The sequence below is a fragment of the Oncorhynchus keta genome, chromosome 16 (assembly GCF_023373465.1).
Source record: "Oncorhynchus keta strain PuntledgeMale-10-30-2019 chromosome 16, Oket_V2, whole genome shotgun sequence".
NCBI lineage: Eukaryota > Metazoa > Chordata > Actinopteri > Salmoniformes > Salmonidae > Oncorhynchus > Oncorhynchus keta.
Window position 1 is genome coordinate 16,507,991 of NC_068436.1, and position 16,538 is coordinate 16,524,528.

General features: G+C 45.2%; 1 protein-coding gene across 1 annotated transcript in view; it reads left to right on the forward strand.

Moving 5' to 3' along the window:
* The first annotated feature begins 7,046 nt into the window (after positions 1-7,046).
* LOC127907888 (zinc finger protein basonuclin-2-like) overlaps positions 7,047-16,538 on the forward strand; it is a 37,193-nt gene continuing 27,701 nt past the window's right edge. Inside the window, exons 1-2 of the mRNA XM_052464354.1 lie at positions 7,047-7,123; positions 7,683-7,776. Of these exons, the coding sequence (XP_052320314.1) occupies positions 7,047-7,123; positions 7,683-7,776 (171 nt within the window). The remainder of the gene's footprint in view (positions 7,124-7,682; positions 7,777-16,538) is intronic.

The window sequence follows — 16,538 nt, forward strand, 5'->3', positions numbered from 1 at the left end:
TAGTGTGTAGTGTATAGTCCTTCTCTACTGTAGTGTATAGTGTATAGTCCACTCTCTCTCTACTGTAGTGTATAGTGTATAGTCCACTCTCTCTACTGTAGTGTATAGTGTATTGTCCACTCTCTCTACTGTAGTGTATTGTCCACTTTTACTGTAGTGTATTGTCCACTCTCTCTACTGTAGTGTATTGTCCACTTCTCTACTGTAGTGTATAGTGTATTGTCCACTCTCTCTCTACTGTAGTGTATAGTCCACTCTCTCTACTGTAGTGTATAGTGTATTGTCCACTCTCTCTACTGTAGTGTATAGTGTATTGTCCACTCTCTCTACTGTAGTGTATAGTGTATTGTCCACTCTCTCTACTGTAGTGTATAGTCCACTTCTCTCTACTGTAGTGTGTAGTGTATAGTCCACTCTCTCTACTGTAGTGTATAGTCCACTTCTCTACTGTAGTGTATAGTGTATTGTCCACTCTCTCTACTGTAGTGTATAGTGTATTGTCCACTCTCTCTACTGTAGTGTATAGTGTATTGTCCACTCTCTCTACTGTAGTGTATAGTCCACTCTCTCTACTGTAGTGTATAGTCCACTCTCTCTACTGTAGTGTATAGTGTATAGTCCACTCTTCTACTGTAGTGTATAGTCCACTCTCTCTACTGTAGTGTATAGTCCACTCTCTCTACTGTAGTGTATAGTGTATAGTCCACTCTCTCTACTGTAGTGTATAGTCCACTCTCTCTACTGTAGTGTATAGTCCACTCTCTCTACTGTAGTGTATAGTGTATAGTCCACTCTCTCTACTGTAGTGTATTGTCCACTCTCTCTACTGTAGTGTATTGTCCACTCTCTCTACTGTAGTGTATTGTCCACTCTCTCTACTGTAGTGTATTGTCCACTCTCTCTACTGTGGTGTATTGTCCACTCTCTCTACTGTAGTGTATTGTCCACTCTCTCTACTGTAGTGTATAGTCCACTCTCTCTACTGTAGTGTATAGTCCACTCTCTCTACTGTAGTGTATAGTGTATAGTCCACTCTCTACTATAGTGTAGTGTATAGTCCACTCTCTCTACTTTAGTGTATAGTGTATAGTCCACTCTCTCTACTATAGTGTATAGTCCACTCTCTCTACTGTAGTGTATAGTGTATAGTCTCTCTACTTTAGTGTATAGTGTACAGTCCACTCTCTCTACTTTAGTGTATAGTGTATAGTCCACTCTCTCTACTATAGTGTATAGTCCACTCTCTCTACTGTAGTGTATATAGTCCACTCTCTCTACTTTAGTGTATAGTCCACTCTCTCTACTGTAGTGTATAGTGTATAGTCCACTCTCTCTACTGTAGTGTATAGTGTATAGTCCACTCTCTCTACTGTAGTGTATAGTGTATAGTCCACTCTCTCTACTGTAGTGTATAGTGTATAGTCCACTCTCTCTACTGTATAGTGTATAGTCCACTCTCTCTACTGTAGTGTATAGTCCCTCTCTCTACTTTAGTGTATAGTGTATAGTCCACTCTCTCTACTATAGTGTATAGTCCACTCTCTCTACTATAGTGTATAGTCCACTCTCTACTATAGTGTATAGTCCATCTCTCTACTGTAGTGTATTGTCCACTCTCTCTACTGTAGTGTATAGTGTATTGTCCACTCTCTCTACTGTAGTGTATTGTCCACTCTCTCTACTGTAGTGTATAGTCCACTCTCTACTGTAGTGTATTGTCCACTCTCTCTACTGTAGTGTATATAGTCTCTACTGTAGTGTATTGTCCACTCTCTACTGTAGTGTATAGTCCACTCTCTACTTTAGTGTATTGTCCACTCTCTCTACTGTAGTGTATTGTCCACTCTCTCTACTGTAGTGTATAGTGTATTGTCCACTCTCTCTACTGTAGTGTATTGTCCACTCTCTCTACTATAGTGTATAGTCCACTCTCTCTACTGTAGTGTATAGTCCATTCTCTCTACTGTAGTGTATTGTCCACTCTCTACTGTAGTGTATAGTGTATTGTCCACTCTCTCTACTGTAGTGTATTGTCCACTCTCTACTGTAGTGTATTGTCTACTACTGTAGTGTATAGTCCATTCTCTCTACTGTAGTGTATTGTCCACTCTCTCTACTGTAGTGTATAGTCCATTCTCTCTACTGTAGTGTATATATAGTCCACTCTCTCTACTGTAGTGTATAGTCCATTCTCTCTACTGTAGTGTATAGTCCATTCTCTCTACTGTAGTGTATTGTCCACTTCTCTACTGTAGTGTATAGTCCATTCTCTCTACTGTAGTGTATTGTCCACTCTCTCTACTGTAGTGTATAGTCCACTCTACTGTAGTGTATAGTGTATAGTCCACTCTCTCTACTGTAGTGTATAGTCCACTCTCTCTACTGTAGTGTATAGTCCACTCTCTCTACTGTAGTGTATAGTCCACTCTCTCTACTGTATAGTGTATAGTCCACTCCTCTCTACTGTAGTGTATAGTCCACTCTCTCGTAGTGTATAGTGTATAGTCCACTCTACTGTAGTGTATAGTGTATAGTCCATTCTCTACTGTACTGTATAGTCCATTCTCTACTGTAGTGTATAGTCCACTCTCTCTACTGTAGTGTATAGTCCACTCTCTCTACTGTAGTGTATTGTCCACTCTCTCTACTGTAGTGTATAGTCCTCTCTACTATAGTGTATAGTGTATAGTCCACTCTCTCTACTGTAGTGTATTGTCCACTCTCTCTACTGTAGTGTATTGTCCACTCTACTGTAGTGTATAGTCCACTCTCTACTTTAGTGTATAGTGTATAGTCCACTCTCTCTACTGTAGTGTATAGTCCACTCTCTCTACTGTAGTGTATAGTCTCTCTACTATAGTGTATAGTGTATAGTCCACTCTCTACTATAGTGTATAGTCCACTCTCTACTATAGTGTATAGTCCACTCTCTCTACTATAGTGTATAGTCCACTCTCTCTACTATAGTGTATAGTCCACTCTCTCTACTATAGTGTATAGTCCACTCTCTCTACTGTAGTGTATTGTCCACTCTCTCTACTGTAGTGTATAGTCCACTCTACTGTAGTGTATAGTGTATAGTCCACTCTCTACTTTAGTGTACTTTAGTGTATTGTCCACTCTCTCTACTGTACTGTAGTGTATTGTCCACTCTCTCTACTGTATAGTGTATTGTCCACTCTCTCTACTGTAGTGTATAGTCCACTCTCTCTACTATAGTGTATAGTCCACTCTCTCTACTATAGTGTATAGTCCACTCTCTCTACTGTAGTGTATAGTCCATTCTCTCTACTGTGTATTGTCCACTCTCTCTACTGTAGTGTATTGTCCATTCTCTCTACTGTGGTGTGGTATTGTCCATTCTCTCTACTGTAGTGTATTGTCCATTCTCTCTACTGTAGTATAGTCCATTCTCTCTACTGTAGTGTATAGTCCATCTCTCTACTGTAGTGTATAGTCCATTCTCTCTACTGTAGTGTATTGTCCATTCTCTCTACTGTAGTGTATTGTCCACTCTCTCTACTGTAGTGTATAGTCCATTCTCTCTACTGTAGTGTATTGTCCACTCTCTCTACTGTAGTGTATTGTCCACTCTCTCTCTACTGTAGTGTATAGTCCACTCTCTCTACTGTAGTGCATAGTCCACTCTCTCACTGTAGTGTATTGTCCACTCTCTACTGTAGTGTATAGTCCACTCTCTCTACTGTAGTGTATAGTCCACTCTCTACTGTAGTGTATAGTCCACTCTCTCTACTGTAGTGTATAGTCCACTCTCTACTGTAGTGTATTGTCCACTCTCTCTACTGCAGTGTATAGTCCACTCTCTCTACTGTAGTGTATAGTCCACTCTCTCTACTATAGTGTATAGTCCACTCTCTCTACTGTAGTGTATAGTCCACTCTCTCTACTGTAGTAGTATAGTCCACTCTCTACTATAGTGTATAGTCCACTCTCTCTACTATAGTGTATAGTCCACTCTCTCTACTGTAGTGTATAGTCCACTCTCTCTACTGTAGTGTATAGTCCACTCTCTCTACTGTAGTGTATAGTCCACTCTCTCTACTGTAGTGTATAGTCCACTCTCTACTGTAGTGTATAGTCCACTCTCTCTACTGTAGTGTATAGTCCACTCTCTCTACTGTAGTGTATAGTGTATAGTCCACTCTCTCTACTGTAGTGTATAGTCCCTCTCTACTGTAGTGTATAGTCCACTCTCTCTACTGCAGTGTATAGTCCACTCTCTCTACTGTAGTGTATAGTCCACTCTCTCTACTGTAGTGTATTGTCCACTCTCTCTACTGCAGTGTATAGTCTACTGTAGTGTATAGTCCACTCTCTCTACTGTAGTGTATAGTGTATAGTGTATAGTCCACTCTCTCTACTGTAGTGTATTGTCCACTCTCTACTGTAGTGTATAGTCCATTCTCTAATAGAGTGTATAGTCCACTCTCTCTACTGTAGTGTATAGTGTATTGTCCACTCTCTCTACTGTAGTGTATAGTGTCCTTCTGTAGCTCAGTTGGTAGAGCATGGCGCTTGTAACGCCAGGGTAGTGGGTTCGATTCCGGGACCACCCATACGTAGAATGTATGCACACATGACTGTAAGTCGCTTTGGATAAAAGCGTCTGCTAAATGGCATATATTATTATTATTATAGTGTATAGTGTATAGTCCACTCTCTCTACTGTAGTGTGTAGTGTATAGTCCACTCTCTCTACTGTAGTGTATAGTGTATAGTCCACTCTCTCTACTGTAGTGTATAGTGTATAGTCCACTCTCTCTACTGTAGTGTATAGTGTATTGTCCACTCTCTACTGTAGTGTATTGTCCACTCTCTTTACTGTAGTGTATTGTCCACTTTCTCTACTGTAGTGTATAGTGTATTGTCCACTCTCTCTACTGTAGTGTATAGTCCACTCTCTACTGTAGTGTATAGTGTATTGTCCACTCTCTCTACTGTAGTGTATAGTGTATTGTCCACTCTCTCTACTGTAGTGTATAGTGTATTGTCCACTTTCTCTACTGTAGTGTATAGTCCACTCTCTCTGCTGTAGTGTAGTGTATAGTCCACTCTCTCTACTGTAGTGTATAGTCCACTCTCTCTACTGTAGTGTATAGTGTATTGTCCACTCTCTCTACTGTAGTGTATATTGTCCACTCTCTCTACTGTAGTGTATAGTGTATTGTCCACTCTCTCTACTGTAGTGTATAGTCCACTCTCTCTACTGTACTGTAGTGTATAGTCCACTCTCTCTACTGTATAGTGTATAGTCCACTCTCTCTACTGTAGTGTATAGTCCACTCTCTCTACTGTAGTGTATAGTCCACTCTCTCTACTGTAGTGTATAGTGTATAGTCCACTCTCTCTACTGTAGTGTATAGTCCACTCTCTCTACTGTAGTGTATAGTCCACTCTCTACTGTACTGTATAGTGTATAGTCCCTCTCTCTACTGTAGTGTATAGTGTATAGTCCACTCTCTCTACTGTAGTGTATTGTACTGTAGTGTATTGTCCACTCTCTCTACTGTAGTGTATTGTCCACTCTCTCTACTGTAGTGTATTGTCCACTCTCTCTACTGTAGTGTATTGTCCACTCTCTCTACTGTAGTGTATTGTCCACTCTCTCTACTGTAGTGTATTGTCCACTCTCTCTACTGTAGTGTATAGTCCACTCTCTCTACTGTAGTGTATAGTCCACTTCTCTCTACTGTAGTGTATAGTGTATTGTCCACTCTCTCTACTGTAGTGTATAGTGTATAGTCCTCTCTCTCTCTACTGTAGTGTATTGTCCACTCTCTTTACTGTAGTGTATTGTCCACTCTCTCTCTCCGTCTCTCTCTCTCACACACAGATCAGGCACTGCCTTTCTTATCACCTCTCTATCACTCTGCACGCTGCTGCACAGAGGAATGTACCCCCCCCACACTCAGACAATCACGTGGACACACACTCACAGAGATGATTCACCCTCTACATAAACCAAGATAAGAGCAGGAACGTCCCTCGTCAAGCCCCGAGAGTCACACTGTCATTACCCAGAGACCACAGTCGCGTGGTCGGGGGTGTGTGGGAGAGAGATAGTATGTTTACAGTCTGTGTGTGCACATGAATGTGTGTGTATGCTTGCGTGTGTGTTTGTTCACAGTTTAGCATGCCACCAGCGTCCCCCACCATGTGAGCTCACCAGTGTCTATGTCAGAGAGAGAGGTGTTAAACACCTTTCCTCCCACTCTGCAAAACACAACGCCACTTCCTGTGATAAACATATAGCCACAGCATACGGATCTGACAGTGACTTAACAATGTGATTATTACAACACCCAACCCATGAAGTGCCAACAGCTACTGACTGTATTGACACATTGAAATTCCCTCCCAATCAACTCCAGGAGTCGCTATGAGTAGAAACCACACAGCCATCCCAGCCCTGTTGATGTGTGTAGAACTCTGTCTCACCCCTCGCCCCTGATCCTTGACAAAACCCACGCCCATTCAAGTGACAAACTACAAAGCGCTTCTCGTCAAGACGCTAGTTCTCCGCTGTGCTACTGTGCCGTGTCCCGCCAAATCTAATTACAGACTAGTGAATTTCCGGGATCACTTTCAGATCCAGTCTCCTTAATTCTGGAAGCCCTGCTCCCAGTATCCCCCCAGGTTAGGAGGTTCGTCACATTTGGATTTCTCTCACATTCCCGAGGTTTAAAGCACAGGGAATCCTAGAGAGGCTTTGTCTCACTCATTGCCTTTCAGTGAGGCTTGTCGAGGAGTCAGTTAGAAGACAATTATACCATAGAAAGTGTTGTTCGGCTCGACCTGTGAAAGGGTGTGTGTGTGTGTGTGTGTGTGTTTGTGTGTGTGCGTTAGATCTCGTTACTTATGCGTTATTCACAAGTCTTTTAGCAGCCTTAGTCCTTGGTGTGTATCCACCAAAATCTGCCAGTAGTGACATTGAGAACTCAACATGCTTGTATTCACGTTACAAGGCTCAATCTATGATTGATTAAAGACATGCAAAACAAACCCAACACACACAGAGACACATTATGTATGTGGGTATGTGCTGGGGCGTGAGCAAGTCAAAAACCATGATCTCATCAAAGATGTTTAAAGTCTCCCAAGAGTGAGTATTCCTCTTTTGTGGATTGACTGTTCCTCTCAGTTCCCACTGGCGGTGTAACGCTGGAATGTCTCCCCCTCCCCCCCGTCATTCCATAGCATTGTGACTGCATCACTTAGTTCCCTCTGAGTTGAGGGAGCAGCCTTAGAGAAATATGTTTGGGCCAGAAGTCTGTGCTGTTATCAGAGATGGAGACGCGTCCACCTTCCCCTTTAAGGGCATGTTTAGCCAATCTCACTTCTGGCCCCGCTTTTAAGTCAAAACAGGTGTTGCGCTGCTAATGCTACGCTAACCGCCATCAGCAAGCACTTCACCCCAAAGTCCTCTTCTCATTGTTTTCTTTTCAGATTCCACCATGTTGTTTGACTAAGGGGCTGAAACTATAAACTCCTCTGTTGATTTGAGAGTTGTTGAAGTGAGTTTTTTTAAAGATCTTAAGTGTATTGATAAGAGATGTCTCTTCACAGTAGCAGTCTAAAGTGCTGTTGTTTTGTGAGGGACCTTTAGGGGCCTGGCTTGGTTCTACAGCGTGGCTCTTTAGGTTCCCCGTGGGCGTACATAGAAGACGTTACGATGACGTTGTTCGTGTCTTCAGACACCTGAAGACGTTACGATGTGCCACGGGCCGGTTTAAGTTCACAGGCAACAAATGCACCGTGGGAGAGAGGGAGCGAGTGTCTGGACTCAGGGCTGCATGTTACACACATGTGGGGAACACCCTGTGAGCGCTGGGTTCAATTTGAAGCCAGAGCCCCGATAAGAACTGATCACCATTTATGTGTGTGTGTGTGTGTGTGTGTGTGTGTGTGTGTGTGTGTGTGTGTGTGTGTGTGTGCGTCTGAGAGAAAGTGCAGCCTGGCTGTAAAAGTGATATAAAGCAAAAATCTATCCGGCACGCTAACCCACCCGGTCCCCGGTCCCCTCTCTCCTCCTCCTTGTCTGAGCATAGACAGATTAAAGGAGCGGCCGTGTATGAACAGTGAAAAGACACCATCTCTCAGGGATGAGGAGTGCCAAGCTCCACACCCCGGCCAGACTCTAGTCGTCCAATCTCTGTCTCACTCACCTCTCTTTCACTACCTCTATGACCGTCTCTCTTTCTCTCTCCCTCTGTCCCCCTCCTGTCTCCCCCTTGGTACATGCCCTCCTCAACCCCCAAGCTCTCCCATCCATCCAGGTCCTGAGCTGAGCTTCCTGGCCCCATCCCCAGGACCCTGGTCCCCAGCCCAAATGGGAGGCCTCCAGTTAGCCCCCCTTGAGAGCCCATTTGGCCCCCATCCACATCCCAGGCCTCAGCCCACTCATAAGCCCACATTACACCTTGATTTACTGTTATTCCTCCTGGAGGTATGTGCGGCGACATCAAAAAGCCTGAGCCCCCCCCCCCCCTCTAACCACGTCCAAGTCTTACATAGAAAAGAAGGAAAAGATTAAATAACTAAAAACAAAAGACCAGGGCTTAAGACTTCCATACTGAGTCTGTGTGTGTGTATATGCATGCCTGTCTGGGAGTCCATCTCTCTGGACAGAAACACGTCCTCTGGGTCGGCCGGTCCGACGGACTTGGAAACAGTAGAGACGAATGTGACACGGCGGTGGAAATTTATACGGCAGGTTTAGGGAGCGTTGTCTCATGGACAGTAAATCTGGAGCGGGGAACACCGTTACCTCTCTTCTCTCCTCCATCTCTTTTCTCTGTGTTTTTAATCTCTGCTTTTCTTAAGCCTTTGTTGTAGTCGTGATATGACTGACACCTCTCACCTCACTGCTGACCCCACTGCAGACAGAGAGAGAGAGAGAGAGAGAGAGAGAGAGAGAGAGAGAGAGAGAGAGAGAGAGAGAGAGAGAGAGAGAGAGAGAGAGAGAGAGAGAGAGAGAGAGAGATATTGTGTGTGTGCAGCAGCATGTGTGTGATTCACTAGTTTGTGTGTGAGGCGATAGTGTTAAGAGAGAGAGACTGGAAGTGTGTCATGATGCCTGCCCTCATAATGTTTTACAAGTTGTAATGATTTGGCATTGGCGAGCAATAATGAAAAACAAATGAAAGGCAGTGAAACATTTATTACAAATACAATTATCTTTCCAGTAAAACAAAAATAACTGGAAAAGATATGCTTTGATAAAGTATGTGAACTCAACACACATAATGAAGTGACCCTGCCTATGCGCTTCACAAAGTGTGTTGTGATTGAGGCTATCCACCACGGGTGTCATGTGACTTTAGCTGTATAGCTAATGTGCTCTGCGCTTGCCTATCTAAATCAGCATGGCTTGTGTTTGTGATCCGAGGTGAGGCGCCAGTGGTTTAGTGTTGCTGTAGATTATAAATGTCTTCAATGGCACTGCCTTCATTAATAATGCAGTAACCCCCACCCCCTCCTCACCCCCTCCTGATGTGGAGTGAGTGGCCCCGTCAGTCCAGTGAGGGCTGATGGGAGTGACAGGTAAAATTAGCCACCATACTGGATCCATTTCCCTGTGTCCGCCCCAGGTCACCCCAGCCACTGAGAGGACAGGAGAGAGGAGAGCGTGGAGCAGGGCAGGTACTGGAAGGGCAAGACAGGGAGAGGTGGAAAGAGAGAATGGAAGGAAGAAAGGGATTGGAGGAGGGTTTGGACAGTCAACCTCCACCTGCCCGTTGCCCATAATTCATGTCCCGACAGTGAACACCAGTAAGATGACAGGGCTGTGTGTGTGTGTGTGTGTGTGTGTGTGTGTGTGTGTGTGTGCCTTGCGTTTATGTCACTGTGTGTAACATGATGACAGCCCTATACGTCAGCTGGGTCAGATAAGGAGTGTGCATCTCAGGTTTGTTGGCCAGGGTAGTGTGTGTGTGTGTGTTTGTTGGCCAGGGTAGTGTGTGTGTTGGCCGGGGTAGTGTGTGTGTGTGTGTGTTGGGGGGGTAGTGTGTGTGTGTTGGCCGGGGCAGTGTGTGTGTGTGTGTTGGCCGGGTAGTGTGTGTGTTTGTTGGGGGTGACAGGTGAAGGGTGAAGATAGCGTCTTGTACAGTAATCAACGCTGCTCATCTCGCCACTTCATCGGCAAGTCGTGGGGACATCTGGTCTGTGTTTCTCCCACCAGCGCTGCTGCACACCAAATGAGAGCCGACAGATGCCGGGGCCACCGGGGCCTCTCTCTTTCTCTCTCCACCCCAAGTTAAATGACTTACATTGTCTCAATTCCATTCAGTAGAACTTTATTAACAATAAGGCATCAATACTAATAGTAGTTAAATGATTACTATCAACACATAAGGCATGTCAGTAAGTGGAAATGGGATTACTATCAACAGCAATAAGGCATCAATACTAATAGTAGTAGTGGAAATGGGATTACTATCAACAGCAATAAGGCATCAATACTAATAGTAGTAGTGGAAATGGGATTACTATCAACAGCAGGCATCAATTAATGAGAATGGGATTACTATCAACAGCAATAAGGCATCAATACTAATAGTAGTAGTGGAAATGGGATTACTATCAACAGCAATAAGGCATCAATACTAATAGTAGTAGTGGAAATGGGATTACTATCAACAGCAATAAGGCATCAATACTAATAGTAGTAGTGGAAATGGGATTACTATCAACAGCAACATTAATGAGAATAACTATACATTAAAACAATAGTAGTAGACCAGTCTCAACCTGACTGAGAAGACACATGACATGAAAGACAAAACCTAAAAGAGAAATATTATTGACATTACATCTCTCTCTCTCTCTCTCTCTCTCTCTCTCTCTCTCTCTCTCTCTCTCTCTCTCTCTCTCTCTCTCTCTCTCTCTCTCTCTCTCTCTCTCTCTCTCTCTCTCTCTCTCTCTCTCTCTCTCTCTCTCTCTCTCTCTCTCTCTCTCTCTCTCTCTCTCTCTCTCTCTCTGTGTGTGTGTCAGAATCAGGCCTGCGTCTTGCTGTCACATCTGGGTGATAGAGAGAAGGAGAGGAGTGCATCCAGAGCTTGTGTTTTCTTTCTTTTTGTTACAGTGAAAAAGGAGTGAGCCTCTCTTTGAGGGAGGGAGAGAGAGAGGGACTCGACACGTGTGAGTGTGTGATCTGTCACAGCGCTACAGAGAGCCGCTGCTAGGGTAAAGCCCCTTTAGGGTGACAGCATGATGAGAGGGGTATGAGTGTTACCAACGAGGGGTACCAACGCACCCCTCCCTGCTCTGCCTCTCCTTTCCGCTCCAGCTCTCATTAACCCCGAACACTGATTGCCCCGAGGACTCCCTTCCACTAATTAGAGGAGAGAAATATGTCTGTCTCCGCACACACACACTGTGATGCTGACAGACAGCTTGCTATAGGTGTGACAGAGAATGAAAGCCTTGTCTACTGTATGTCTACTGTTGTTCAGTTCAGACATGTTAGCATCCGCCGGGAGAGGCCCAGCAGGCGACAGCTAACAGCTAGCAAGACTGACACAACCATCACACAACCATGATCATCCTTTTAATGGAGACAGTCCATTTACCACCCCCTTTTAATGGAGACAGTCCATTACCACCCCCTTTTAATGGAGACAGTCCATTACCACCCCCTTTTAATGGAGACAGTCCATTACCACCCCTTTTAATGGAGACAGTCCATTCCCACCCCCTTTTAATGGAGACAGTCCATTCCACCCCCTTTAATGGAGACAGTCCATTACCCACCCCTTTAATGGAGACAGTCCATTACCACCCCCTTTTAATGGAGACAGTCCATTACCACCCCTTTTAATGGAGACAGTCCATTACCCACCCCTTTTAATGGAGACAGTCCATTCCCACCCCTTTAATGGAGACAGTCCATTCCCACCCCCTTTTAATGGAGACAGTCCATTCCCACCCCCTTTTAATGGAGACAGTCCATTACCACCCCTTTTAATGACAGTCCATTACCACCCCTTTTAATGGAGACAGTCCATTACCACCCCCTTTTAATGGAGACAGTCCATTCCCACCCCTTTTAATGGAGACAGTCCACCACCCCTTTTAATGGAGACAGTCCATTACCACCCCCTTTTCATGGAGACAGTCCATTACCACCCCCTTTTAATGGAGACAGTCCATTACCACCCCCTTTTAATGGAGACAGTCCATTACCACCCCCTTTTAATGGAGACAGTCCATTACCACCCCCTTTTAATGGAGACAGTCCATTACCACCCCTTTTAATGGAGACAGTCCATTACCACCCCTTTTAATGGAGACAGTCCATTTTAATGGAGACTTTTAATGGAGACAGTCTTTTAATGGAGACAGTCCATTACCACCCCTTTTAATGGAGAAAGTCCATTACCACCCCCTTTTAATGGAGACAGTCCATTACCACCCCTTTTAATGGAGACAGTCCATTACCACCCCTTTTAATGGAGACAGTCCATTACCACCCCCTTTAATGGAGACAGTCCATTACCACCCCCTTTTAATGGAGATGGAGAAGTCCATTGGAGACACCACCACCCCTTTTAATGGAGACAGTCCATTACCATTACCACCCCTTTTAATGGAGAAAGTCCATTACCCCCCTTTTAATGGAGACAGTCCATTACCACCCCCCTTTAATGGAGACAGTCCAGTATTCCAGTCCATTCCCACCCCCTTTTAATGGAGACAGTCCTTTTAATTACCATTCCCCCCTTTTAATGGAGACAGTCCATTACCACCCCCTTTAATGGAGACAGTCCATTACCACCCCCCCTTTTAAATGGAGACAGTCCATTACCACCCCTTTTTAATGGAGACAGTCCATTACCACCCCTTTTAAATAGTCCATTACCCCCCTTTTAATGCCTACTTCTTCATTTAGCCGTACTCTCACCACGACATCATAAGAAGGGAATGTGAGACAATAAAATAAATTGTGTCTTGCCTCAGCAGCTACTTCCTATTATTTAAAGGTGATTCTTTGTTGCAGTTTATGGAACGTTGTGTTGTGATTGGAAGGTAGATTTATCTGAAGGCTGCAGTTTAACATCTGCTTCTTTGTTTTGATCAGTTAGGACTCTCTCTGCAGTGGATCATCTATTCCCTTTGAATGTGTCTTTAAAAAGTGGTGAGTGTGTGTGTGTGTGTGTGTGTGTGTGTGTGTGTGTGTGTGTGTGTGTGTGTGTGTGTGTGTGTGAGGTGTGTTTATGTCGATGTGTGGGCGTGTGTGTGTGAGCCAGAGAGTGTCCATACTCTACGTTCACGAGGCTAAAACGACACACACGACACACACAATGGCTCTTCCGGAGCTCCTCGGCGCATTAAGGTTCTATTGACAGGGGAGACTCGTGTCTGCGCTTCTCTTTCAGCACGGCCGTCCTAATAGCACTTTGACATCTCCGTTCTCCATTCAGAAAGCTTTTGTGTTCCGGGGGGACTTTGTGAATAGAGAAAAGGGCCCTCTCTCTTTCTCTCTGTCTCTTTGTGTTTTACACGCTGTTAGGGTCTTGTGCTAGCAGACACAAACATGTTGTGGGAGTTGTACAGCAAATAGCCATTTGTACCTGGCCTGGACCTGGGGAGTTAGTAGAGAGAGGAGGAGGAAGGGGGAGTTAGTAGAGAGAGGAGGAGGAAGGGGGAGTTAGTAGAGAGAGGAGGAGGAAGGGGGAGTTAGTAGAGAGAGGAGGAGGAAGGGGGAGTTAGTAGAGAGAGGAGGAGGAAGGGGAGTTAGTAGAGAGAGGAGGAGGAAGGGGAGTTAGTAGAGAGAGGAGGAGGAAGGAGGGGAGTTAGTAGACTTGAGTAGGAAGGGGATAGAGTTAGTAGCCATCGAGGAGGTGGAGGAGAGGGGAGGTGTGGCATGACTTTTCACTTTAGCTAACCATAGATCCTAGCCATCCCTCCCTCCCCCTTGGACTCCTCTCACCCCCTTTCTGCACCTTGGCATGACTTTTCCCTTTCCTCCCCCCTTTCTCCTCCTCTCATCCCTCCCTCCCCTCTCTCCTCCTCTCACCCCCTTTCTCCTCCTCTCATCCCTCCCTCCCTCCCCCCTTCTCCTCCTCTCACCCCCTGCTACTCCTCTCATCCCTCCCTCCCCCTTCTCCTCCTCTCACCCCCCCTTGTCCTCCTCTCATCCCTCCCTCCCCCTCTCCTCCTCCTCTCATCCCCCTTTCTCCTCTCATCCCTCCCTTCCCTCCCCCTCCCCCCTTCTCCTCCTCTCATCCCTCCCTCCCCCTTCTCCCCTCTCCTCCCTCCCTCTTCCTTTCTGCCACTGTGTGCTTCAGTGACTCCATCTTTCTCTCTCATCACACAAAACACAACCGCCCCCCAGAGAGCAGGGAGTAGAATTATTATTTGACGGTGCCGGTTAGACTGTTGGGTGGATGGGTGCTGTGGTCGACCCAGCCATGGGATCTGGGGTCATAAATATTTCCATCAGTGTGACAGAGAGCTACTTTAGAGTGTTAGGAACCAGCTAGCAGGGTCAAGGAAAGAGTCAGGTGGGTCATTAGACAATTTGTCAAGTAAATATGTGTGATTATGTGTTTCTATATGATATAGTTTAGATATTATAGAAATATGTCATGGGATAGTGATGAGGATAAACCTAAACCACCCATGCATAAAAATACATCATGCTTTGACAATGAGCCTGAGGTCACTTTCCAATACTCATTTGGCTTGAAAGAGTCAACTTACATGGATTCAGTCCTGTGGTTTTTATGGAATTCTCAAGTACATTAGTATTGACAGATAAAAACACATGTAGCCAGTTGTATACTCAAGGGTCAATGTAAAGGTATTATAGACCAGTATACAGTATATTTCCATATATCTTCGACATGTTTGTCTCTGCTCTGTGACCAAATATTGAGGTCATGAACAGACTCGAGAGACACACACACACACACACACACACACCAAGATTGTAGAGCAGGAATGTTTTCCTCCCAGGTAAACCTGCCAAGCTGTAATGACCACCAGACCCAGAACCAAACTCTCTCTCATGGTTGTTTAGATCTCAAGACATCCCATATAGGACGTGTAGGAGAGAAATATAGCATTTAGGGAGGAACCAGAGCCAAGCAGCTTTGTTTGCCTAGTACCGTTCACACGCCAAACAAAATAATGTCTATAAGTTTGTGTTTATGGGTTGGCAAGGCTTGAGGTGTTTGAGGAGATGAGAGAGAGTGTGTGTGTGTGTCCTAGCGTGCATGCATTTGTGTGTGTGAGACAGAGAGAGAGCTGGACCAGGAGGAATGCAGTCTAGCGGTACACCTTACATGGCTGCTGTGCTTACAGGCCTGGTGCTGGTCTGACCTACCCTCTGAAGAATGCCCCCTGACTGTCAACCAACCCACCAGCCAGACAAAACCTAACGGGGAGACTGACTTTCATTAAGCAATGCTCAGTGTGTTGAAGTGTGTGTGTGTGTGTGTATGGCGTCACGGTTAGCACCCGCTCCCATATGCTTTTACCTGTGGACACAGCAGCTGGCCTTCAGAGCCTTTTGAGTCAGACGGACGGACGGACGGACAGTCAGAGAGGATTCCTTATATTTCTCCATGGTGTTTAAAGGGATTACATCGCCGGGCGCAGTACTGCTCACTGCCCCTCCACTTCAAAGCAGCGAGCAGGCTGTGCCAGGGGCACACTGGCCCTTTCTCACTGCACGGCCCTGGCACACACCCCACATCTGCCCAGAGGGACTGCCAACGGCACACACATAGCCAGACCTGGCCCAGCATACCCTGTGTGTGTGTGTGTGTGTGTGTGTGTGTGTGTGTGTGTGTGTGTGTGTGTGTGTGTGTGTGTGTGTGTGTGTGTGTGTGTGTGTGTGTGTGTGTGTGTGTGTGTGTGTGTGTGTGTGTGTGTGTGTGTGTGAATGAGAGACTCAATTATCATTGAGGATTGTTTTTTATCTCTCCAAACCTTGTGCTTTTCTCCAAAGTCAACCACCTGCACACAGTAGTCCCTCCTCATCTGTAGGAGTATGTTCAACCTGTCCTTAGATCAGCGATTAAAATAGCTTACTGTCACTAAGCCCTCATTTATCTTCACTGGCCCCAGACCAGTTGTCAAATCAACTCAGTTCCACTGAACCAGCCAGTCACGTCATGTTCCAAAAAACTTTATTGTCCATTTAAGGTCAATTGGTATTTTGTCTTTGGCTTCCATGACAGGAAAGCTAAAAGTGGCAGTCAGACATGAGCTAAGGGTGCCAGTGAGGGACAAACAGTGCTTGGTACCTCAGCCAATGGGCTCCCAGCCATGTATCCAGTGACTCCACACGACTTCTGACTCTAATAGAGTTCATACACGTACCAAATGTGTCATGACACATACACAGATTCCCAGATGATTCATTTGGGCTGTTATGTGTTGACACGGTGTGATTCCTGACTAGAATCGATCCATATGTTCTCTATAGCACCGCTACTAAAACCTGCTAAATCAAGCTAAGCTCTTGGTGAAACTACCAAAACAAAGTAACAGTGAGAAGAAAAAGTGAG